The sequence below is a fragment of the Rattus norvegicus genome, chromosome 1 (genome assembly GCF_036323735.1).
Source record: "Rattus norvegicus strain BN/NHsdMcwi chromosome 1, GRCr8, whole genome shotgun sequence".
Classification (NCBI taxonomy): domain Eukaryota; kingdom Metazoa; phylum Chordata; class Mammalia; order Rodentia; family Muridae; genus Rattus; species Rattus norvegicus.
Genome location: NC_086019.1, coordinates 215,243,672 through 215,267,276, shown reverse-complemented (window position 1 = coordinate 215,267,276; position 23,605 = coordinate 215,243,672). Strand labels below are relative to the sequence as shown.

At 50.4% G+C, this 23,605-nt stretch overlaps 3 protein-coding genes across 7 annotated transcripts; 1 reads left to right on the top strand and 2 right to left on the bottom strand.

Annotated features, from left to right (window-relative positions):
* Positions 1-381: 381 nt before the first annotated feature.
* Positions 382-11,818, bottom strand: Eml3 (EMAP like 3). Of its 3 annotated transcripts, none has more exons than NM_001401767.1 (22): positions 11,554-11,818; positions 10,550-10,721; positions 10,216-10,473; positions 10,018-10,131; positions 8,511-8,578; positions 8,237-8,360; positions 7,841-8,011; positions 7,604-7,673; positions 7,407-7,517; positions 6,779-6,874; positions 5,192-5,347; positions 4,908-5,049; positions 4,394-4,545; positions 4,189-4,314; positions 3,981-4,112; positions 3,356-3,423; positions 2,731-2,819; positions 2,506-2,603; positions 2,283-2,370; positions 1,273-1,371; positions 911-1,041; positions 382-827 (listed from the first exon to the last, which is right to left on the bottom strand). In NM_001401767.1, the coding sequence occupies exons 1-22, from the start codon at positions 11,573-11,575 to the stop codon at positions 624-626; spliced, it is 2,691 nt and encodes an 896-aa protein (NP_001388696.1). In that variant the 5' UTR covers positions 11,576-11,818; the 3' UTR covers positions 382-623. The 3 variants fall into 3 exon arrangements, with proteins under 3 accessions (NP_001388696.1, XP_006231069.1, XP_006231071.1); XM_006231007.5 differs by having other exon boundaries at positions 10,216-10,476; positions 11,554-11,691; XM_006231009.5 differs by lacking the exon at positions 5,192-5,347 and having other exon boundaries at positions 10,216-10,476; positions 11,554-11,691.
* A 295-nt stretch (positions 11,819-12,113) lies between these two features.
* On the top strand, positions 12,114-14,122 carry Rom1 (retinal outer segment membrane protein 1). Its single transcript, NM_001009690.1, has 3 exons — positions 12,114-12,919; positions 13,288-13,534; positions 13,628-14,122. Exons 1-3 carry the CDS (start codon positions 12,330-12,332, stop codon positions 13,844-13,846), a joined length of 1,056 nt encoding a protein of 351 aa, NP_001009690.1. The 5' UTR covers positions 12,114-12,329; the 3' UTR covers positions 13,847-14,122.
* Positions 14,123-14,243: 121 nt separating this feature from the next.
* On the bottom strand, positions 14,244-20,824 carry B3gat3 (beta-1,3-glucuronyltransferase 3). 3 transcript variants are annotated; one of them, XM_039108583.2, is made up of 5 exons: positions 20,536-20,824; positions 19,273-19,447; positions 15,761-15,945; positions 15,112-15,257; positions 14,244-14,761 (listed from the first exon to the last, which is right to left on the bottom strand). In XM_039108583.2, the coding sequence occupies exons 1-5, from the start codon at positions 20,615-20,617 to the stop codon at positions 14,663-14,665; spliced, it is 687 nt and encodes a 228-aa protein (XP_038964511.1). In that variant the 5' UTR covers positions 20,618-20,824; the 3' UTR covers positions 14,244-14,662. The 3 variants fall into 3 exon arrangements, with proteins under 3 accessions (XP_038964511.1, NP_001121656.1, XP_063142988.1); NM_001128184.1 differs by having other exon boundaries at positions 14,275-14,761; positions 15,112-15,402; positions 15,585-15,945; positions 20,536-20,795; XM_063286918.1 differs by lacking the exon at positions 14,244-14,761 and having other exon boundaries at positions 15,115-15,257; positions 15,585-15,945.
* Positions 20,825-23,605: the final 2,781 nt, after the last annotated feature.

Genomic DNA, 23,605 nt, shown 5'->3' with positions numbered 1-23,605 from the left:
ATCCGGAGAACAAGGCCCAGCTCTCGGCTCAGGTCGGAGAGCAAGACCCCACCGATCGGCCACTTCCGGAAGGAACTCGGCTCCTTTCGCTCAGCCGCGGCCCCGCGCTCGGTTATTTCCGTTACAGCTCGACCCCGCCCTCGAGGGCGGTGGGGGAGCTAGAATTAACTCTTTGCACTATGGGTCCTAGCAACTCCGACGGTGGCGCCTAGGGCGGGCGCGCGCGCGCCCTCACGCATCTTAAAGTTATTTGCAAGCCGCTTTGCCTGTTATTTGCATATTTGGTCTGAGCTCCCTTTTCTCTTCCCGCCCTGCACTTTTTTCTTTCATTCTAACACAACTGGGCCCCTGAGGGACCCGCCGCACAGAAGTACCAGGCAGTGACTTTTTTCTTTTTATTGCCCCTCACCGGGCAGAGTGTCAGAGTTGAATTGCCCGGCTCAACCAGCAAGTCTGTTATTGTGTGCAATGGGGTGGTTCACCCCTCCAGGAAAATGCGCAATTGGGAATGTATTAAGTCAAAGAAAAAGCCAGCCCAGGAAAAGACTGTCCTTGGTCCTAGGGGTTTTGGCCAGGGTGGGGCCAGACCACAGTACCAGAAGGACAAGACCTTCCGGCATCAATCACACGTCCAGGGAGGAGGCAGGGGACAGAGAGGGAGTTCTAGATGGCGTGGCAGGAGCGGGTCCAGAGCTCCCTGCCCCCAGCACTCGCCACTGAAAGATGCTAGCATCCTTGCCACCTAAGGAGACAAGGAATGAGTCGTCGTGTGTGAACCGGACACTAGTCACATGGCTGCCATGGCCTGAGTACATACGACTTGGAGCCTAGATGAGAAAAAAAGAAACAGTTGCAGCAATGGCAGGGTCCCAAACCTACCCTCCTGGGCCCAGTGGTCCCGAGGCCTCACCTTGGCTCGAGCGCATGGGTACTGAAAGAGGTGTACTTTGCAGAAGTCGTCTGCCACGGCCACCACCCGTTCATTGTGGGAGCGGCAAAGGGAGTTGATGTCTGTCCCGTCAGAGCCATCAGGCCACACACCTAACACAACAGGTAGCCTGAGCCAGGCTGCTACCCACAACCTAGAGCTGCAGTGTTTTCAGGTTGCCACTGTGTGATCCAGACAATCCTTCCAGTCCCAAGGGGCCGCCTGACCTGGATTTGCCGCCATGACCCCCACCCAGAGGGTGGCACACACCCAGTATTCTGAGCCCGGAATGGGTTCCTCCTTGTTTCCCCAGCCCTCCTAAAGGGATCCGGATTCTGGCTCACCATAGACGTGGAAGCCCAGCACACAGGTATAGGTGGCCCACTCACGGTCTCTGCTTTCGTAGCGATTCCTTAGCAGCTTGCAGCCTCCAGCCACATCCCCTAGGTGGAAATTGTCCCTACTCAGCTGTCACTCTTCCCTCAGAGAATGTGAACTGATCATAGGTACAGTGTCCATTATGACCCCCATTGTGTGCTTCCTAAGTTCACACTGAAGCTGTTTGATTTGGTTTGGCTTTGAGCTAGCCCTGCATAGTGGTACATGCCTTTAATCTGAGTACTAGAGAGGCAGACCAATCTCTGAGTTGAGAGCCACTCTTGTCTACAAAGTGAGTTCCAGGACAGCCAGGTGACAGAGGGAACCCTGTCTCAGAAACAGAGAAGCTAGCCTAGGCATCCCTGGAACTTTCCATTCCTGCCTCAAACTCTGGATAAAGTACTGACAGTTTCTCATCAGCTTCTCCTTCTTAAATAAAGTACCCCATCCCCATACACTTGCCCTAAGAAGCTATCCCAAAGCAAAGTCTTCTTAGTGCATCATTCTTTTTCCTTAATGTTGTATTTTGAGGCACAGTCTTCCTATGTAGCCTTGGCTGGCCTGGAACTCACTATGTAGATCAGGCTGGCCTTGAACTCACAGAAATCTAGCCACCTACCTCTGCCTCTCAAGTTCAGGAATTAAAGGCATGCACCACAATGCCTGGTCCATTTTTCAACTCCCTTGAGTTCTTGTTGGAAAAGAGACAGTGTGAAAGTGTAGTTTACCTACTTACTGGATTGTTCCTATGTGTACAATTCCAATTCCATTTCCCTCCACATTAGCCCCTCTGCTTAATGTTCCTCCAATACCATCATCCCTCCTGACTAGAAGCCTCCTGTCGGCCCCCACATAATCTCTTAGGAGGCATAATTAGGAGGATGACAAATGCAAAAACAGCATGGACCACATAAAGAATTCTAAACCAGCCTGATGAAAAAAAAATTTAAATTATCCCCATCTCCCTGCCACTCACAGTAAAGAATCTCATAATCCCCAGAATTGGACATGATGAAATTCCCATCCTTGGACCAGTCAAGGTGAGTGATAAAACTGGAGTGCCCCTGGGGAACAAGAGTCAAGCATTTGACAAGATGGCTACCATCTCCCATCCCCAGACAAGCCGCCCTTAATGCCATCAAACCCCTGTTACCGTGCCCCCAGTTAACAAATCCCACCTTCCACCCCAGCATCCTTACCATACATCTGCCAAAGCGGCTGGACTTTGTGCCACAACTGGAAACACTATAGATGTAGATCATGTTGTCATGGGAGCCGATAGCCAGGTACAACCCATCTACAAAGAGATGTATTCAGACAAAGAAGAGCCAAAGCAGGACCCAGGCCCGGGGTGGGATGGCTCCCACCTGGGCTGCCAGAGCAGGACCCAGGCCCGGGGGGTAGGGGGGAAGGATGGCTCCCACCTGGGCTATACCGGACAACTGAGAGCTGTTCATTGCCATCAGTGACGTCAGACACAATCTCTCTAGTCTCTGTGTCCAAAACCAACCACCTGAAAGGGAGAAGGGAAGGAAGCAAGAGGGCAGGATGTGAGCCCACCCCAGGAAGGCTTTGAGCAAAGACTCAGCGAGGAGACAAAGAACATCAAAAAGGCTGTGGTGTCCACCACTGCATCCTTAGGCTGGGGAATGGGAAGAGGCTAAGGGCCTATAAGAGCTGAGGGGTTTCCGATGCCTCCTGGGAAAGAAGTCAGAAACTGCAGACCAGGCCAACCACAGAAACCTTGTGGAGTCAGTAAGCCTGTCACTTCCCTGTTTGCCCGCCCACATCCACCCCTCCCAGTCCCACTGCTTCCCCATCCTGGGCTGCCACCCCATTTTTGCTCCCTGCCAGACTGAAGAGTATAGGTGAGGAAGACTTGGTGACAACAGGGGAGGGGAGACCTGGGCTCAGAGAAGCACCAGAACATGAAAAGGTGTGGCTCAACCCTTTAGTTTGCCTTGGTCATCTCTTGTCCCTTCCCCTGTTCACAAGAATCCTTCCTAGACTTCCCCACTTTTCTTCACAGGAGATCTGGTATTCTCTCACCTCCCTGTGTTCAGTCCTACGACCACAACTGCCCCACTTGGGTGGAAGTCAGCACATAAACCCGTCTCCTGGGGAAAAAGAAGGTGAATTCAAGAAATTGTATTTCTAAGGGGCCTGTGAGATAAGGAGACAGGCTTCAAGGGATTGGGGGGGAGGGGGGGAGGGCAGTAGGAGAACACATGAGAGTAGAGCAGGAAACACTAGAGACATGATTCAAAGGACAGTGGTCAGGGGGGTTAGGGAAGGAAAGGGCCTGGGTCACAGTCAAAACTGATATGTATGTAGTAAATGTTAATTAAAGATAAAGGTTAATGAAAGAAGATGGCTTTCCAGTAAGAGAAGTTGTCTGGGTGGACACTTTGTCATCTTAGAAACCTCAACCAGAGATAGAGCCTAGGAAGGGGAAGACACTGAAAACACCTAGCCGTGCTACAGATGAACTATTTAGCTGCTGAACCAAAATGAGGCCTGAGGCAGCGGCAGTGCCCAGGTGTCGCTTTTCCCAGTCTATACAGAATTCATATCTGAACAGCCTGTAACCATACAGTCGGTTGTCCCAGGCACAGAAGGAAAGGCAATGTTAGGGAGTCAGAGCAGGTGTAGCACGATAGACTAAGGACTCCACCTTCAGGTCCATGCTCCAGGCCAGTGCATGGCCTTCCCCATCCCACAGGCAGAGCTGCCGGTCATGGCCACAGGTGAGGAAGCGGTTCTGGAAGGGATGCGTACACAGCCCCCAGAGCTCATCAGTGTGGCCCTGCAACAGAACATAGTTACTGCTGCTCTTCCCCCAAACTCCCTTCCCTACTTCCCCTGGCTTTTGGCTTCCAAACCTGGATAACAGGAGAGAAGCCCTGAGCCAGATCTCCCCTCAGTAATGCATTCTTGGTGGTTCCCACCAGCAGCTCAGAGCCAAGCCCTTCAGCAATGGCCCTCACAGCTCCAAAGTGTTCTGGAATCTACAGAGTAATAACAGAACGTCAAAAGCATACTGGCCATTCCTCTCCCCATCCCTTCCTTGACCCCAGCCCCTCTCACCTCAGCTTCCTGGAGGGCCACCAACCCTGGCCCCCACTGTACCAGCCGTCGGTCCCGCCCACCACCACTCAGCACTGTCCCATCCCGTCGGAGACACAGGGCAAAGATGGACCCCTCGTGAGCATGGGCCTGGGCCACGATTGTGTAGGTCTCTGTTGGTAAAGTCCAGGTAAGTCATGCTCGCAGAGTCCAGTCAGTAGGGAAAGGAACAGCTTAGAGCATCGCAATGCAGAATAATTCCAGCTACTGAGCACCCACAGAACTCTCTAAGCCTCATGACTTTCAGTTTATAGCAACAGAGGCAAAAATGAAAAATCTTTGACCTGAGCTTTGAGCCTGAGATTTTAACAAACTCAAATTCCTGGCCTCTCTCCTTTACTGTTATGGGCTCCCACCTTTCTAGACCAGCCCCCCAGGGAGTTCATTAGTTCTCAAGGTAAAAGGAAACCCTCTGCTCTGTTCCCACAGACTTTCTGAGATACAAACATCCTAAATGCTAGCCCTAACCACGTACCTTTGGCCCCACCCCTGCCTGGGGTCTTGGAATCAGAGACACTTCGACCCCAGGTAAGAATGTTCCCCTCGGAGTCCCCAGTGAGGATGTTTCCATCAGGGAGGAACACAAAGCAAGGGATAAACTTGGGTTTCTTGTATTTCTGGAGAGGGCAAAGAACAGGTATCATAGGACAATTATAGAATCTACAGATTTCATAGGACAGGTGGGGGTGCTGGGGCGCATTTGAGTCTGCAGTACTCAGCCCACTTCCCTCTCCACTGCCCCAGCCATCCACACCTCACCCCAAAAACACCCTGCTTCCGGGCGAGGATCCCATTCCCAGGAACCCCTGTTCCACCACTCCAGTTCCAAAAGTGGACATGAGATTTTCCACTGGTGACAATACAGCTGCTGTCACGAGGGCTGAAGCCAACAGCGAGGACTGAGTCATTTGTACTCTGAAGAAAGGAAGACACTTGATTCAGCCACCCTAAGTCCTGAACACCATTGTCTTTGATGCCTTTCTTTCTTTCCTTCCTTTCTCTTTCTTTCTTCCTTTCTCCCTTTCTTTCCTTCTTTCTCTCTTTCTTTCTCTCTTTCTTTCTTTCTTTCTTTCTTTCTTTCTTTCTTTCTTTCTTTCTTTCTTTGAAACAGGGTTTCTCTGTGTGATCCTGGCTGTCCTGGAATTCACTTTGTAGACCAGGCTGGTCTCAAAATCAGAGATCCACGTGCCTCTGCCTCAAGTGGTAGGATTAAAGGTGTGCACCCCCACACCCTGCTTAGGTTTGCTCCTTGTGACTGGTTCATATACCTCTGGTTGTCCTAGAGCTGCCAATGTAGCCAGCTGAGGATGAACTTTGAACTTCTGATTCTCCTGCCTCCACTCCCCAAGTGCTAAATTCATAGTTATGCACCAGCACAAGTGACTTTTTTCGGGTTTTGATTTGCTGTTCTTTGTTGAGACAGCTTACTGTATAGCCCATCCTGCCTAGAACTCTCAGTATTCATCCTGCGCCAGCTTTTCAGGTGCCGGAACCATAGTCATGAACCACTGCACCCAGGGCTCGGCTCCTCAATTGTTTGTTTTTGTTTTTCTGAGACAGGGCTTCTCTGTATCCCTGGCTATCTTGGAACACACTTGCTCCGTAGACCAGGTTGACCTTGAACTCACAGAGCTCCACCTGCCTCTGCCTCCTGAGTGCTGGGATTAAAGGCGTGCACACCTACGCCCATCCTTTTCCATTTGCCATATTGAGATTGAGTTTAGGGCCTTGTGTGTGCTGTGAACACATACTATTGGGCTACATCCTCAGCCTTCTTTCCTTCTGCTCAGTCTCCGGAGGAGCTGGGATTATAGGCTTGTGCCTCGAAAGTCTACTCTGTAACTCAATCTGCTTCCTAACAGCTGGTCTGAAAAGTCCTGAGACCCCAAGGTAATTCTTCCTCCAAGGCTCTCATTGATGGCTGAAGGTAGAGAGCAATAGTAGAATGCCTTACCTGGCATATTTAAGGCCCTGGTTTGACCCTCAACACTGCAAGGGGGGAAAAAGCTGATCCCCTAAAAAACTGTAGTCCCGGGGTTGGGGATTTAGCTCAGTGGTAGAGCGCTTGCCTAGCAAGCACAAGGTCCTGGGTTCGGTCCCCAGCTTCGAAAAGACGAAAAAAGAAAAAAGAAAAACAAAACAAAAACAAACAAACAAAAAACTGTAGTCCCCACTAGAACTTCTGTAGCTCCCAATGCACAGATGGAGAAACAAAAGCTGAGAGAACTGAGTTTGCCTGAGTAAGAAAGTGTACGTATATATGTAAGTAAACCTGGGACTGTCTGTATTCCACCACTCCCACCCTACCCCAGATTCAGAAACCATCAAGCCACCTAGGCTCCTCACCTTGATCTCAGCCAGCTTCACTCCCCGGCTACAGTCCCACACAGACAGCATGTGCTCGTTGGAATCATCCACCACACAAAGAAAAGCACCTTGATCCTGAGGATGAGACCCAGCACTGTGAGTTCCAGAGGTCTGGACATTAGACCGAGATTCTATCACAGGTTGGAAAGGCAAAAGAAGTTGACTGGTCTCCCTCAGGAGAACTGGCTGTGTGAGCCCAGAACACCAGACCTTCTCCAGGCTTCCTGGTAAAATCAAAGAGTGGTGTTCTGAGCAAGAATAAGGGTCTACCTAAATATGGGGGCACAAACCTATAAGAACTGGTGGGTAGAGACGGAAGGATCAAGAGTTCAAAACCACCTTCGTCTACATACTGAGTTAGAGAGGCCAGCTGAAGGTACATGAGACCCTGTCTCAAAACACAAGCAGCCATGTGTGGTGGCACACATTTTTAATCCCAGAACTTGGGAGGCAGAGGCAAGTGGATCTCTGATTTCAAGGCCAGCCTGGTGTACAAACTGACCTCTGGGACAGCCAGAACTACACATAGAGGAACCCTGTCTCACAAACAACAACAACAACAAACAAACAAAAAAATAGAGATCTCGAAGCTTTGAGCCCAGCTCACCGCTGCTGAAAAAGCCAAGGCCCCCACGCCACGCTCAAAGGCACCCAGTCCAATCTCCTGCAGTTTTTGAAGTGTCTCTGAGTCCCAGATATGAACCACGGGCTGCAGGGGCTAGTAGAAGAGAAGGGGTCAGAACTGTGAAGAAAAATTGACCTGTTATCTCATCCTATTTGTTCAATATTCTGTGTTGACATTACCTTTCCATCCTTGTCCACTCCAGCTGTCTGTCCTGAGGCTACACGGACACCATCGGGGTGAACAGCAAGGCTAAGTAAGGGGAGGAGAACTCTAGGAAAGGTGTCTCTCTCAAGACCACCCAAGACATGTTTTCCCTGCTTAAGAAGCAGCAAGGCAACTTCTAACCTTCTACCCTTCCACCCGTAGCCATACCCTCTCCTTGTCAAGCCTACCAGCCCCAGACTCCAAACCCTCACCATCGAACGCAGTCTGTATGACCCCGGTAGTGTCTCTGGCCGCCACCTCCAGGACCCCCTGGGCCTCCCCCAGGTCGGTACAGCACCACTACACAGGCAATAAAGTAGACCACCTCCCCAGAGCGCAGCACAAATAGATTAGAGCGAGAGTCACGACCCCTATACCCATAACTGTGTTGGGAATCGTGGTCAAGGAAAGGGCCAGACCAAGGATAGGAAGACTAAGAATGGACCAAGAAAATGGTGAAGCTCCCACTTGGCATTACCATCCCCATTGGGATGGTAGGGGATGATTCACAGGAGTCCTTGTCCCCCACACACACAGAAAGAAACTGTAAAGAAGGAAGGGGGACCCATTGTGGGAAGCAGTACTGCCCATGGAACAGAATAGGATACACCCAGTCAAGGCTCAGGGTCTCCGAGGGTGGGCCACTGGGCAGCTCCTCAAGGCTTCGAATGCCAGACGGAATGTACATGGTGATGGGACGGCCACGAAGGAACATCTTTACGGAAATGCCTTCTACACAGAAAAGCAGAGAAGTAAGCCTCCCCGAGGGCCAGAGCAACAAGCCCACGATACCTGACAGATTTCCCCGAAGAAGCTCCTAGGGTTGGAGGCCGAACTCTAATTCCGTCATGCAAGTTCTTCCTTCTGCCATTCATTACGTACCTAAGTTATAATTGCTCCTCCGAGATCCGGGACCCCCAGGACTGGACAGGGGGTCTTTGTTGCCCCGGCTATTGAGAAGAGGTAAAAGTATAAGACCAGGATCAAGTGTCAAGACCTGAGAGGGAAGGGACAATGTACTGCAGGAGGTTCCTCCCAGTCAGCCTGTTGGTGTGGGCTATAAAGAGATGGGGACTTTTAGTTGAAAGAAAGAAAGAAAGAGAGAGAGAGAGAGAGAGAGAGAGAGAGAGAGAGAGAAGGAGGGAGGGAGGGAAGAAATGAGAGAGGGAGAGAAATGGAGGAAGAAAAGGAAAAAAGAGCAAGGCCCTGGGTTCGGTCCCCAGCTCTGAAAAAAAAAAAAAAAAAGAAAAGAAAAGAAAAGGAAAAAAGAAAGAGAAGCCAACATAAAGGTAAGTGAAGAGAACTGTAAAACTATAGCCCATGCCCTTTTTTCCAGGCCTCTACCAACTTCTTATTTCCATATTTGTGAAATGGGGCCAGAATATAGACCAGCCCTGCCTTTCAGGAAGCTGGGAGGTAGGCAAAATCTCCCAAAAGGAAAATGACAATTGAATTCCAGAGGTCACTGTCACCGGATGAAAAGCTGACAATAGCTCTTTAGAAAACGGAGTAGAAGTTGAGAAAGAACAAGTCTGGAGTGGACCTTCAGGTCCACTAAGACAGTGATACCAGCAGGCTTCCTGGCACTAGGATGTCCTTAGGATACAGGAGTAGGCAGAGCAGGGCTTTGTAGGGAATGGGGATGGGCTGAAGCCCTGGGGATAGCCATCTGTGGAAGAGAGCTGCCAGGTATCTTCCCAGCACTCTGGAGGCCAAGAAAGGACTTGCATGCCTTTTAGGTCAGCCTGGGCTACAAAGTGAACTCTAGGCCAACTCAGGCCTAGACCCTGTCTCCACTAAACAAATAAAATGTCATCAGAGCTTTTAGCTCCAAGAATTTTGAAAGGTATGTTGTGATACGAAAACGTCAGCTGAGGGCTGGAGAGATGGCTCAGTGGTTAAGGGCACTGCCTGCTCTTCCAGAGGTCCTGAGTTCAAACCCCAGCAACCACATGGTGGCTCACAACCATCTGTAATGGGATCTGATGCCCTCTTCTGGGCGTCTGAAGACAGCTACAGTGTACTTATATATAATAAATAAATAAATCTTTAAAAAAAAAAAGAAAGAAAGAAAACGTCAGCTGAACTAGAATCAGGAAAAATTAGCTTCAGAGCTTGACTCTCTGACCTCAGGCAACCGATTGCCCTCTCCGAGCCTGCTTCACCTGTGCACAAGAGACCATCCATTCACCGAAGATGTTACAGGGCCTTAATGACTTGGAGGAGAGTTTTAGCACAGGCCCCAGAACACTGCAGGAGTCCCAAGGAAAGCTTTGTTTCTTTCTTCCTGTTGGGTAATGAGGTCACCCACCCCACCCAGGAATGGAGAAAGTCAAGAAGTCAAGCCTGGGGTACAGCAAGTTTGACGGGGAAGAGAAGGCTTACCCACCTCTCTGTGCTCCCTGACCGCAATAGCAGGTTGGCTGAGGAAGCTGCCTTCCTGGAGAGTTTCTGCCTGGGCCGCTCTGAGGGGGAGGAGGAGGAGGAGGAATTTCTTCGGGGCCTGGTGGAGCAGAATGAAAAAAGTGAGAAATCAAGCCTGCTTCCCAGACGTTTCACCCAAAAGCTGCAATCACAGGACACCTACGTGTCAGAACGCTGCAGGGGCTGCACAGGCCTGAGGATTCCTGGGGGTCCAGGGGAGCCTGCCCCACTGCTGCTGCTGCACCCTCCTTCAGACTGGGTCCCGCTAGGCTCTTCACTGCCCCCCTGAAGAGCTGGAGGCCCATTGCTCAGGCCAGGCGGTCCAGAGATTGGCTCCATCTCCAATCCTCCCTCTGTTTGCGTGCCTCGGCTCACCAAGGAAGGGCTGCACGTAGGTGGCAGTCCTGGGGGGACTGTAATGCTGCTGGGGAGACAGCAAATTAACCTGATGCCCCAAAGTTCCCGGGAAGGAAGAGTGAGTGTGCTGGCTTGTGTACCTGTTCCTTGTTGGAGCTGATATGCCGGAGCCCTGCAAGGTTGTGGTGGGGCCGTGCAGCCGCAGCAGGCGAAGGGCTTCTGCCAAGGCTGCCTTTACCAGTTCCATCTCTTCTTCCTGCACCCGAAGCCGCTGGCTCAGGGTCTGCAGGGTCTCATGAGCAGGGCCCTCACCTGGGAAAGGGGAAAGACGCACTCAGAAAAGTGCCACTACCTGGAGGATGGTTCTGTCCTCCCACCTAACGCTACAACCCGACTATTCAATAGAGCTAACCCTCTCGAGCAGTCTAAAGCTTGAAAGCTCATCCAGAGAGGAGATGGACGGAGATGGTAGAGGATCTAGGGCCTCCTAGCAGGACAGGCAATGAGCCTGACAAAACTCTCTTCCTGCTGCTGTCTCGGCCTCCGCAAAGACAAAGTATCATGGAGTACCAGGGGGGAAACATGGAATACTGCCGAGGTATGTGGGAGCCGGAGAGAGAGACAGGAGAGAGAGACAGGAGCAATACTGGTAAGGAACCACAGTTCTCTCACCCCACCAGCAAGCGCAAGTCTCTACCAAATGCAATCACAGCCAAGAAGGTAGAGACACAAGAAAGTGAACTGGACAGTAAAGTCAGACTGAGAGGTGTAAGGAACACAATCTGGCGAGTGTAGAGAGTATCAGTGAAGAGCTGTTACAGTGTACATCCCAAGGTAACCGTGGAAGTCAGAAATAAAGACCTGGAATTCCCGGGGAAGAGGCCCAGTGTGACACATTGGTCAAGGAAACTAAGAGAGGCACAGAGAACCGAGGAGTAGAATGGCATTAAGAAGTCCAAAATGACAGGAACGGGTTCCCAGGAACTAGAATTGGACAACCTGAAGAACTGAGGAGGATGCTCAGAGCCCCCGGGGCGCAGGAGCACGCGTGCACGCCACTAGACAGTGGTCCAGCACTGGCAGTGCCCGTCGGGCTGGCACTCAGGGAATCCAGGCCACGCCGCCCGCCCCGCCCCGTACTCACCGGGCCCCGCAGTTCCGTCCATCCGGCCCCCGCGTTGCTCCGAGCAGCGGCGTCGGAGGCGTCTAAGCCGGGGGGACCATGGCTAAGGAGAGGGGAAGGAAGCACCAGGGCGCGCGCGGAGAGGAGCAGTGCCACCCCTCGGGGGCGCCGTCGAGCGTGGGGACAGGAATTGGAGGGGGCGCTGTGGAGCTGGGCCTCTTACTCTCCCCGGGTGGGCTCCCGGGGTGCAGTGACGGGGCCGTCCAGAGCCACTGCGCCGCAGCACAAACAGGCGCGGGACCGGAGTCGCCAGCAAGCGCGGGAGGGGGGCGGGCCGGAGGAGGGGGCGGGCCGCCAGGTAACCCTTCCCTGTCCGGGACCCGAGGCTCTGGCCTGAGGCGGGGACACAGGGCTGACCCTTCACCCCGCCGGGATCTAGCCCGGCTTCCGGCCCCCAGGCTCCCAGAGGACCTGGGAGGGGACGAAGGGCCTGAGATCTGGGTCTCTAAGCCTCGAGCCCAGTGTACCAAACTCTCACTTCCGCGAAAGGGCAGGGCGGGGTCACGAAATGGGCTTTCAGCCTGGGGGCGGGGCCTTTCCTAAAGGGCAAGGCTAAGAAGCATCCTGAATCGGGGCTGGCAGAGGGTTATTAAGGCTGGAGTGGAAGGATGTCCAGGGTATTGGGGTCAGGTTGGCATTAGCCCTGTTGAAGCCAGGCTGGGCTGACTCAGCATCCTGCCTGCTCTAGCCAACCCCAAGCCCCGACGGCTCCTCACTCCCTTGGGCAGAGATGGGAGATGGCGCCGGTGCTGCCCGTGGTGCTGCCCCTCCAACCCCGTATCCGTTTGGCACAGGGGACCTGGCTCCTCTCCTGGCTACTGGCACTAGCCGGTGGCCTCACCCTCCTCTGTAGTGGGCACCTCCTGGTACAGCTGTGGCACCTTGGCACCTTCCTGGCTCCCTCTTGTTCATTCCCTGCCCTGCCCCAGACTGCCCTGGCGGCAGGAGCAGTGGCATTAGGCACAGGGCTAGGAGGTGCAGGAGCCAGCCGGGCGAGCCTGGATGCAGCTCAATACCCTCCCTGGCGAGGGGTCCTGACTCCACTGCTAGTGGTTGGCACTGCTGCAGGTGGGGGGCTGCTGACCCTTGGTCTGGGGCTAGCCCTGGCCTTGCCTGTAAGTCTCCACCAGGGACTGGAAGAGGGCCTGCAGGCTGCCTTGGCTCACTACAAGGATACAGAGGTGCCTGGACACTGTCAGGCCAAACGACTGATGGATGAATTGCAGCTGAGGTACCATTGCTGTGGGCGCCATGGCTACAAGGATTGGTTTGGTGTTCAGTGGGTCAGCAGCCGTTACCTGGACCCCAATGACCAAGATGTGGTTGAGTAAGTGATTGATTTACCTCTTTTTTCTTTCTTCTCCTCCCCCTTAGACTCCCTCCTTTGCCTTGAAATTCTTACCCAGCCATGCAATAAAGAGCACAGTGGCTGAGGAAATGGCTTCTAATTCTATTTATCAGCCCAGGGCATGTGGCCAAACCACTGTGGGCCCATTCCTCATCTGTAAGATGGCGATTACTATACCTGTCTTTATCTTCTAGACAGGCTCCTATCGTACAGAGTTGTGGGGATAAATGAATTATGCAGCACTCAGTAAATGTTTCATAATCATTTTTCTCAACTGCCCCTGCTCTCAGATGCTCCGCTAGGCCTCTATCTGCGGCCACCTAACTATCTTATCTATGTCTCTGCAGCCGGATCCAGAGCAACGTGGAAGGTTTATATCTGATTGATGGAGTGCCCTTCTCCTGTTGTAACCCCCACTCACCCCGGCCCTGCCTGCAAAGCCAGCTCTCAGACCCCTATGCCCATCCACTCTTCGATCCTCGGCAGCCCAACCTAAACCTGTGGGCCCAAGGGTGCCACGAAGTGCTCGTGGGGCACCTGCAGGGTTTGTCCGGCACACTGGGAAGTATTCTGGCTGTCACCTTATTGCTGCAGGTCAGTCAGACAAGGGCCCTGACTCCTTCTACTTTCAGCCCTGTGGCCCCAAATCCACTGACAATCACCCTTTCTACTTGCTTCTCCTTACAGGTTCTTGTGCTCCTTGGTTTGCGGTATTTGCAGACAGCGCTGGAAGGCCTTGGAGGAGTCATTGATGGGGAAGGAGAGACCCAGGGCTATCTTTTGCCTGGTGGGCTGAAAGACATACTGCAAACTGCATGGCTACAGGGAGGGCTTGCCCACAAGCCAGCACCTGAGGAGGCCCCACCAGATGAGGAACCTCCCAAGGAAGTTCTAGCTGAGGCCTAGAAACCTGAAGGGGTCGTCGGGGTGGGAAGGGGAAAGATGGACAAATATGGAGAACTCAGAATCCTTTACTCAGGCTCAGGGAAAGAGTGGTTCCTGGGATTACAGGAGTTAGAGCAATCAGAGCTGGACTGTGACAAGGTCCAGTGTCCTGAAGCCCAGCCATTGCGGTCAAAACCACCAAGGCTGAGAAGAGATGAGGGTGAGAGGGAAGTGACAGCCAACGGACTGAAGACTCTTTCTAGTATTCAGACTCTACAATAAAGTTTGTGGACAGAAGTCACTGCTCTCTCTCTTGTCAAGGGGAAGGGGGCAGGAAGGACTGTGCAGAGGAGGAGCCCAGCCTGTCCTGTGTAGGAACAGGCACCCGGTCTCTTGAGATCAGAGAGCAGCAAGCAGGTTTGCCAAGTGAGGGGAACCATGAAGCCCCTCTGGGTTGAGATTCTTTATTCTAGAGGTAGGAAGGGGATCAGCATGCTCAGGTGGGGAGGGTCCAGCCCAGCTCCTCTAGCCCCCCACTGCATGCTTGTCCCCAATAAGTTACCCTCCCTCCTGAGTCCATCTGTCCTGCTCCACCCCAGATGGGGCTGACCTGGCTCACTACAGAAGCTGCTTGTCCCCAGCCTGTGGGCAGTGCCACATGGCAGGCTGGAAGAAGGCAGAGAAGCAACTGGGCCACACCCTGTGGTTGGAGGGGCTGCCTCTGGTTCTGAGGGATCAGGTCTTAAAAAAAAAAAAAGCCACATCCTGGGCTGGCCTGGAGCCCAGTCCCACAAGGTATGTGCCTAAAATAAGGTAGAAGTCAGGGTGAGATTGCCATCACACCTCAATAGCTGGGTCTGACCCCTGGCCCTGTCGCTGTAGCTGTTCCTCCTGCTTCATCTTCGGTTTCTCTGTCCGGGTATGCCACACCAGTACCTGTGAAGGAAGGTCTAGGGTTAAAACCAGCCATAACCAGGGCCTCGGGTATGTGATCTAAAACCGATTTCCCCCCACCCCACCTCTTCTACATTCAGAGTTGGTATACAATGTATGACATATTGTGCTGGGGGAACTTTACTGTCTCTAAAATGGGACTTTGTTCCTTGTCTGTCTGATGCACACATGGGTTCACAGAAGTCTGTATGATGAAATGCAGGAGCCATACCCTGACTCTCAGTAGCCTTTGAAAGCAAAGTTGGTGAGATATGTGGAGGGTTTCTCCTGGCTCCAACACACATTCCCCCTTCTGTTAGCTGCTCCCCTGGAGTGTTCCTCCAGCCTCTTACCTGAGTACAGTTGGCAGCCCGGGGCTCCAGGTCCTTGGGATCTACAAGATGGCTCAGGAGACTACTTTCCAGGTGGCCCCGGGGTGCAGTAGCATCAAACTGGGCATTAGGCTTAGCCAGCAGCAAGGGCAGGGAAACTGCAAATCCTGCCATGTCCAGGGGAAAGGGCCTGTTGGGTTCCCATGCTGTGTGGAAACCCACAACACGGCCATCCTGTACCCGAGGGCCCTCAAATCGCAGGCCGCCCACCAGCCCCACAGGCCACACTGAGACACCACGAGTCCAACGCATCTGATGGAGAGGAGAGAAGAAACAGAGAGGGGAGGTCCAAGGAAAAGAACTACTTTGTTTACTGACACCCCTTCCCTACTGTTCCCCATCTTCCCGCACCAGCCCACATCAACACGGTAAGCAAGAGAAAGAAGGACACTGGTCCCTCCTGGCTCTTTCTCCATCTTCATCCCAGGGCTCACCTCCTTAAAGAGCTCCCGGCTGTAGGTGTTATCATCGTCAGCAAAATACACGACTCCTTGGGTGCCTGGTGGTGGTGAGTCCTTCTCTCCCCCTACAGCACCCCCTTTTCCTCTGAGCCAGTCCAGGGCTTTGTTGCGCTGTTCTACTCCTCGGGGCCGGACCCAGCCTGGCTCACCTTCCCTAAGCCGCTGAGCCTTGGGGGTAAGGACAGCCAGGTGTGTGAAGAGGAGACCAGAGGCAGCCAACAGCCCCGAGACCAGCGGGGTAGGGCTCTCAGCATCCTCCACCAGCAGCCAGTGTAGACGGGGCACCAAGCTCAGGGTCTGGGACAGCCGAACCAGCTCTGCCTTCTGTACTAGCCTGCAGTGGGAGATGCAGGAAGGAAGGGGCCAGGTAATCCTGGTCCTCTACACTGAGAATGACAGCTGCTCCTGGTCACCGTTAGCATGTTCTCTGGCAATTCCCCTAGCGCTCGCGCCCTCTCTCTCTCTCTCTCTCTCTCTCTCTCTCTCTCTCTCTCTCTCTCTCTCTCTCTCTCTCTGTGTGTGTGTGTGTGTGTGTGTGTGTGTGTGTGTGTGTGTGTGTGTGTTACTTAGGATGGAGCCCAGGATTTCAGGTATTCAAACAAGCATTGAGATACTGCCAAGTTACCTCCCTCTCCCTTGAGTGTCAATCAATTTCAGGCAGATATTCACCTGCCCCATCTTTCCAGTCCATGGTCATAACTTCCTTAACCAGGACTCAGGCTGGGGCAAGACTGTAGGACAAATGACATGGGATCATATGGATCTGGGTTTGAATCATTTTGTAAGTTGTTTTTTGACACAGGGTCTCGAGTAGCTAAGCTGGCTCAAACTCATATGCTAATGATGGTCTTGAATTCCTGCCCCTTCTGTCTCTGCCTCTGCCTCTGCCTCCCAATGCTGTTATGCTACCACATCCATTTTTATCAAGTGAAATACTTTGAGAAATGGCTTAATCTGAGCCTCATTGACTCGGGAATAAAACTGGATTAGAAAGAAGGGCACAGCTGCACACACCTTTAATCCCAGCATTTGGGGAGACAGAGGTAGACTGACCTCTCTGTGGAGTTTGAGGCCACTTTGGTCTACATAGCAAGTTCTAAGAGAGCCAAGACATTACATAGATGCTGTGTCAAAAAAGTAAATAAATAGGCCAGGTGCTTGTGGCCCACGCCTTTAATCCTAGCACTAAAAAGACAGAAGCTGATGGACCTCTGAGTTTGAGGCCACCCTGGTCTATAGAGAGAGTTCCAGAATAGCCAGAAGGCTACACAGAGAAACCCTGTCTCGGAAAACCAAAATTAATTAATTAATTAATTTAATTAATATGGACTGGAAATGTAGCTCAATGATAACATGTTTGCTAGCCGGTATGCAGTTCAATCCCCAGTAACAAACTAATAAAAAAAATAGTGAATATTTTGTAACAGTTCTATTATTGGCTTTTTGAGACAGTCTCATACTGTAGCTCAGGCTAGCCTCAAACTAAACAATTTTCAGGGCTCAATTTGAGTGTTGATACTTACAAGTTTGTCATCGTGTCTAGCTACAATATTATTCAGTTTTAGGGATTGAACCCAAGGTTTTGTACATGCTATACAAGCACTCTGCCACCAAGTTACACCTCCCAGACAAAGATATATTTTAGGAAAATGAGATGACCTGGTCCTGGTGGCACACACTTTTAGTCCCAGCATTCAGGAAGCAGAAGTAGACAGATCTTTGTGAGTGTAGACTAGCAGACTAGCATGGTCTACACAGTAAACTACCAGCCAGCCAGTGTGAGACCTTACTTCAAATTAAAAAAAGAAAGGAAGGAAGGAAAGAAGGAAGGAAGGGAGGAAGGAAATTAAAAGAAGGAAAAAAGGAAAAACGAGAGCTGGAGAAATGGTTAAGAGAACTTAATGGTCTTGTAGAGGACCAGTGTTTTATTCCCTTTTCTTTTCTTTTTTTTTTCCGGAGCTGGGGACCGAACCCAGGGCCTTAAGCGCTCTACCACTGAGCTAAATCCCCAACCCCAGTGTTTTATTCCCAATACCTTTCTCATCTCACAACCGCCTGCAACTCTAGTTCAGGGAATTCACTTCCCTCTTCTGGCCTTTGTTGGTGTCTGCACACTTTCAGTGCACATACATAATCCTCAGGCAAAAACATAAACAAAACAAAAAGTAAAGAAGTAAACAAAGTAACAAATTCTAATTTATTTTAACTAATTCGTTTTTAAAGACAAATGGGCTGGTTTGTTGGGTATGCCTTTAATCTTGGAAGGCAGAGGCAGAGAGGTGTTTGAGTCTGATCTACTGAGCAAGCCCCAGGCCAGCCATGGCTACACAGTGCTACCTTGCATCAAAAAATAAAAATAATGACAGAACCTCATTTTGTACCAATCCCTCTTCCGGCCCCTCAGTACTGGACATTATGAGGCATGAGTCAGCATGCTATGACTGGCAATACAATTTATCAAGTAAAACACTCTAGGGGATGGCTCAAGTCTCAAGTTTACTCAGGAATAAAGCTGGATTAGGAGGCTGGGCACAGTAGTGAACACACACCTTTAATCCTGTCATTTGGGAGACACAGGCAGGGGAATCTGCTTAGTCTACTGAGCTCCAGGGCAACCAGGGTTACAAAGAAAAACCCCCTCTTGAAAAACAACAAAATTAAGTAATAAAAATTAAAAATGAAACACTACAAGGCCAGGTTCTTTTCTTTCTGTGGTAAGGCTTCTGGAGAGGAGTTTTAGAGGAAATCCCGGTCATTCTCCAAATGAGAAAGTTATTTGTCTCTTTCTCTTGAACCAGAATCTCCCTGTGGAGCTCTGGTTGGCCTGGAACTCCCTACCTAGACCAGGCTGACCTGGAGATCCTTCGGCCACTGCTTCCTCAGGGTTGGGATTAAAGATGCACATAGTCTATGCCCAGCTATATAGTCAATTTTCAAATGTTCTGCCCAAATGGTTTAAAGAAAGCACTGAGAGTATGTGGTTTGCCTCCTTTGGGTTTCCTCATGGTTTACATTGGTTTACATTTAAGGAGTTGGTGGTGTGTGTAAGTGTATGAGTCCAGGAAGGTATATTGAAGGCATGTGTTAACAAGCAGGACTTTTTGGCTGCAGATCCCAAACTAGTGAATGCTAAGTAAATACTATTCCACCAAATCTGCTTACCCCTGCTTTCTAAATGTAATCAGAAATTTTTGTTTGTTTGTTTTGTTGTTGGGTATTTTCTGTTTGTATAATTGTTAGTTTTGAGACAGTCTTACTGCATCGTCTAGGATGGGTGCGAACAGTAGCCCCCAGTCTCCCAAGTGCTGGGATTACAGATGTCAGATTACAGATATCTGGATCTAACCAAAGTGTTAGAACTTTCTAACCAAGAGATTCCTAAGAAGAGTTCATTCATTGGCAAACTCAAATTTTCTCTCACACATTATTGTCATACCTTAAAGTTTAGCAGTAACTCAGTAATCTACTTCTTAATAATCCTTTGCCTATTTTTATAGGGAAAAAAACATATTCCCACAAATCTGAATAAAGGTACGGATCACTTCTCATAACATTTGGCAAACTCTTGTTTAAGCATCACCCTCTAGTTCAGTGCCTCCCCAAATTATCATTAACCGTCTTCTTGTTCAACACAGAACTCCTGAGTGTACCAGAGCCGTACCTGGCATAGGTGGGGGTAATGACATAGATAGTAGGCAGGGCCTCAGGTTCTGGGGGCTGGGCTGGGGCAGGGGGTGGGCGACGGAGGTCGGCTTGCAGCTGGGATATCCTCAGGTCCTTTTGCCGGAGCTGCTCAGCTGCAGCTCGAAGTGGAGGGAGGCAGTCACAAGGTTGGCCTGGTACCAGGAGGCATCAACAGGGAGAGGGAGTGTCAAGAACCACAGGACAGTAAGTAGTTCAAAAACCCAGGGCCCATTCTTTTTAACTCCTAGCCAATACAGAAATTCCCTTGAGTCTTGTTTTTTTTAAGATAGGTCTTGCTATATGGCCCCAAGCTGACTGACCCTTAACCCACTGGCCTGTTTTCCAAATGGTGTGCTACATTCAACTCTTCCCGTCTAATCAGTTCCATCTGCCACTCTATTTTCCTTTGCTGAGGCTCCAACCCAGGGCCTTACACTTGTGAGTGCTCTACCACTGTGCCACATCCACAGCCCTGCCGCTATTTTAACTTGTTCATTGGGACGATCTGTCAGCCCTTCTATCTTTTCTACCTTCTGACCCTAATTTTACCTTCCAGACATAAGTAATAGAACTTATCACAGTAATAGAACATAATCACAACTGCCTGAGGCACTCATGTATGGCACTACCAGAGAAGCATTTACTAAGCTCCTGCATAAAAGGCTGGATTGAATCTGCTCCACGGTCACATGACCACTGACTTGTCTGTAAGTTCACTGATTCCATCGCATGAGAAACATTTATTGAATAAAAAGGAGGGGGTGGGGTAACAGTCCCTACTTTCATGGAGCATTTACTTTGGCGGAAGAAGCAGACACTAATAAAGTCATTACAAACTGCGATATGGGCCACTAAGGAATTAAAAGCTAAGGTGGTCAGGGAAATCCTGATGTGACATCTGCGCCAAAACCAGAAAGACAAGAAATAGATGGCCTGGGGGTGGGGGTGGTGGACACAGCAGGTCAAGAGCTGGAGGGGACAATGAACTGGGGGTTCTCAAAAACCTATCAGCAAGCCTGTTTGAGAGGCAGAGCAAGGGAAGGAGTGGAAAATAGGTTGCTCGGCAGCGGCAGTGGGGTCATTTGGGGCTTGGTCGGCATTCGCGGAGTTGCAGACTACGGAGAGTTCTAAACGTGGGGCCACCGAGGGCTGTCCGAGGGCCAAGCGGGAAGCAGCTGTCAGAGGGTCTCATCCCCAGCGCCTCGGGCCAGCCCTCCTCACCCCGCCCCGCCCCGCTCACCGAGCTGCACCAGAGCGTAGAGGAGGCCGGCGATCGACACCAGGAAGTAGGCAAGAAACACGTTTTTCAGCTTCAGCTTCATGGCCGTGCCGCCGGGGCAGGCGGGGTCCACCGGGGACCGGCAGGGACAGGTCCGTCCGGCCCTCGGCCCTCCCGCCGGCCCCGCCCCGGCCGCCCCGCCCGCGCCCCGCCTTCCCCAGGCTCCCTTAATAGTTCCTGGGAACACCGGACTCTGAGCGACACCAAGGACCACTTCCGGCTAGTGGCGTCCCTCCCACAGGCAGCTTCCGGCCCCGCCTCCTAGTAGGCCATCCAAGGCCTTGACGCTATATCCGCTCGGTCATGCGGTCGTGGCCGGCTATCAGAAGAGTGGGACATGTGAGGCCTAACTCTATATCCACCTTGAAGCTCCAAATTGAGAACAAGCCACAACCTTATCACTGAGTTTTCTAGACGCACCCATCCATCCTTCAGCCTCAACACTCAGCGCTGCTTAAAGAAACTGTTGTTCATTACTTGTTCAGCCAATGAGTGGAATGTGGAGCCCACCAGATGCCAGACTAGTTTAGCTAAGTCTATTCCAGTGATTCTCAATCTTGCTAATACCGAGGCCTTTTAGTACAGCTCCTCATGTTTTGGCGTCCTCCCTCCCCACCATAAAACACTTTTTGTTGCTACTTCATAACTGTAATTTTGCTGTTAGGGGTTGTAAATGTTTTCTAGTGGCATTCCTGCTGGCCCTCCTGTTGATTTGTGCTGAAACTGAGTTCTGGCTGTCTCTGCGATAGGTCGTGCCCATTGCTGATTTGTTTGCTATCCCTACTCTGAGCTGGACTGCTGATAGATCCATGAAATGTCTCAGTGGACCCAGCGGCTGTGAACTTAACTGTTGATTTCCAGACAACAGACAAGAGCTGCTCCAAAAAAACCCTTTCTAAACAGGTCCATTTCTCCCGTATAGCTTTTCTTTTCCACTACCTCTGGTGGGTGGTGGACTACAAGGGAGACTAAAGTGTTTAAGAAAAATTTGGAGAAAAGTTACATATGTTCATGAGGATCGGAGGACTTTTGGGTTTCAAAGTTGGAACCTCAGGCTTGGTGCTCTAAAGATTTTTTTTTCTTTTTTTTTTCCTTTTCTTTTTTCGGAGCTGGGGACCGAACCCAGGACCTTGCACTTGCTAGGCAAGCGCTCTACCACTGAGCTAAATCCCCAACCCCACTCTAAAGATTTTTTATTTATTCATTTTATATATGACGAGTACATTGTCACTGTCTTCTGACACACCAGAAGAGGGCATCGGATCTCGTTACAGATGGTTGTGAGCCACCATGTGGTTGCTGGGATTTGAACTCATGACCTCTGAAGAGCAGTCTGTGCTCTTAACCCTAAAACTTTTTTTTTTTTCCCGGAGTTGAGGACTGAACCCAGGGCCTTGCGCTTGCTAGGCAAGCACTCTACCGAGTTAAATCCCCAAACCCAGGCTTGGTGCTCTAACTGCTGAACCATCTCACCAGCCTTCCAATTTTAGGCTAAAATTATGTCATTACTATAGGGCAATTTTTTTTTTTTTGGGCTCTTTTCAGTTTATTGCATGAAGGAGTTACACTAGTCCAAGTTAAAAGCGGACCCCAAATGATTACATTATACAAGCTGTGAGGTTTTTAAACTTGTGACAAGGGACAGAAGGGAAGTTCTACTCATTGCAAGAAAATCCTCACTTAAGCTTCAGAGAGCCACAAGCACTTAAAACCCATGAACCTTCAGCTGATCATCCTTAGCCAGTCCAATCTCTATCAGGAACTGGCATATGTTCTTGCGCTGGTCACCCTGTAGCTGAATTACTTCTCCATATTCTGGATGCTCAATTACAGTACCATTGCAGGCAAATTTCTTCTTAAACGCCTTCACTAGTTTCTTTTTATCGTAATCATCAGCGATCTATAGGGCAATTTTTAAAAGCTCCTCCTAGATCTTCCAAGATCTAGTTTCTTCAGGATCACCCCTTTATCTATAAACTGTCACTAGAACAATGGATGACTTTATTCGCTGATACTTAACCATTTACATAGTCCAGGAAGTAGCTCATCAGTGTTTATCTAGTATGCACCGGTTTTTGTTTTTTTTTCTTTGTCCCACCCCCAGCCAAGACAAGGTTTCAGTTTCTCTGTTTAACAGCCCTGGCTGTCCTGGAACTCAGTTTGTGGACTAGGCTGACCTTAAACTCAGAGATCGTTCTAGCTCTGCTGGGCTTTAAAGGCATACGCCACCACTGCCCAGCATGTGCGCTGGTTTCTATTACTAAGACACCCGGGGTAGTGGCACATGTCTGCAATCTGTGCACAACATGGAAAGTAGAGGTTAACTCCACTGTATATCAAAATACCTGGAACCCCCTCCCATTACGCAAACTGATTCTCTTTGTTGGACAATATATATTGTTTCAACATATATTCAACAAAATAAGGAGACTCACAAAAGAAAATCCTATGTTCCCATTAGTAACTATGTTTCTATTTCAATGTTACATAATAAAAACATTTAAAATCCTTTCACTAGCTTTTTAACCCAATCATACAAAATTTCAGAACTCCCCCCCTCCAGCCAAATATCCACTACTCCGGAGATCTTTTTCCAGTCTTCACAACAGTTTTGAGACTTTTAGCCCAGAATAGCCTTCAACTTACACAAAAGTCTCAGCCTTGAACTATACCACCTGCCCTGAAAGTTTTTCCCCTTATTTGAAAGGGTATGTGGTCTAGAATGGCCTTGGACTCCCAATTCAGGCCGAACAATGAATAGAAGCTCTTTGCTAGCAAGTTCAACTTAACAATGGGAAGATCTTTCAAGTGAAAGTAGAGCATTTTCCCATCTTGTGCATGACAGTAGGTCTAATCCCCAGCAATGCAAACCCATTTTTAAAAGCTGAGTATAATACCAGCACTTGGTAAACTGTGGCTAAAGGGCCAGGTGCTCAAAGTCAGTGGGCTACATATCAAAATCCTGTCTTAAGTTGGGCACAGTGGCATACGCTAAGATCCCAGCTCTAAAGGGAGGCAAAAGACAGGAAGA

What these genes read in the sequence shown, in the direction of transcription:
- Eml3 (XM_006231007.5), bottom strand. Translation starts at nt 11,575, where the DNA reads ATGGACGGAACTGCGGGGCCCG. An exon ending in CATACAGACTGCGTTCGATG is followed by an intron (nt 7,674 to 7,840) that starts GTGAGGGTTTGG and finishes CCCCTTACTTAG; the next exon opens with CCTTGCTGTTCACCCCGATG. An exon ending in GGATTATGAGATTCTTTACT is followed by an intron (nt 1,372 to 2,282) that starts GTGAGTGGCAGG and finishes ATTTCCACCTAG; the next exon opens with GGGATGTGGCTGGAGGCTGC.
- Rom1 (NM_001009690.1), top strand. Translation starts at nt 12,330, where the DNA reads ATGGCGCCGGTGCTGCCCGTGGTGCTGCCCCTCCAACCCCGTATCCGT. An exon ending in AATGACCAAGATGTGGTTGA is followed by an intron (nt 12,920 to 13,287) that starts GTAAGTGATTGA and finishes ATGTCTCTGCAG; the next exon opens with CCGGATCCAGAGCAACGTGG. An exon ending in CTGTCACCTTATTGCTGCAG is followed by an intron (nt 13,535 to 13,627) that starts GTCAGTCAGACA and finishes TTCTCCTTACAG; the next exon opens with GTTCTTGTGCTCCTTGGTTT.
- B3gat3 (NM_001128184.1), bottom strand. Translation starts at nt 20,617, where the DNA reads ATGAAGCTGAAGCTGAAAAACGTGTTTCTTGCCTACTTCCTGGTGTCG. An exon ending in CTACGCTCTGGTGCAGCTCG is followed by an intron (nt 19,448 to 20,535) that starts GTGAGCGGGGCG and finishes TCCTGGTACCAG; the next exon opens with GCCAACCTTGTGACTGCCTC. An exon ending in GCCGGGAGCTCTTTAAGGAG is followed by an intron (nt 15,403 to 15,584) that starts GTGAGCCCTGGG and finishes CCTCTCCATCAG; the next exon opens with ATGCGTTGGACTCGTGGTGT.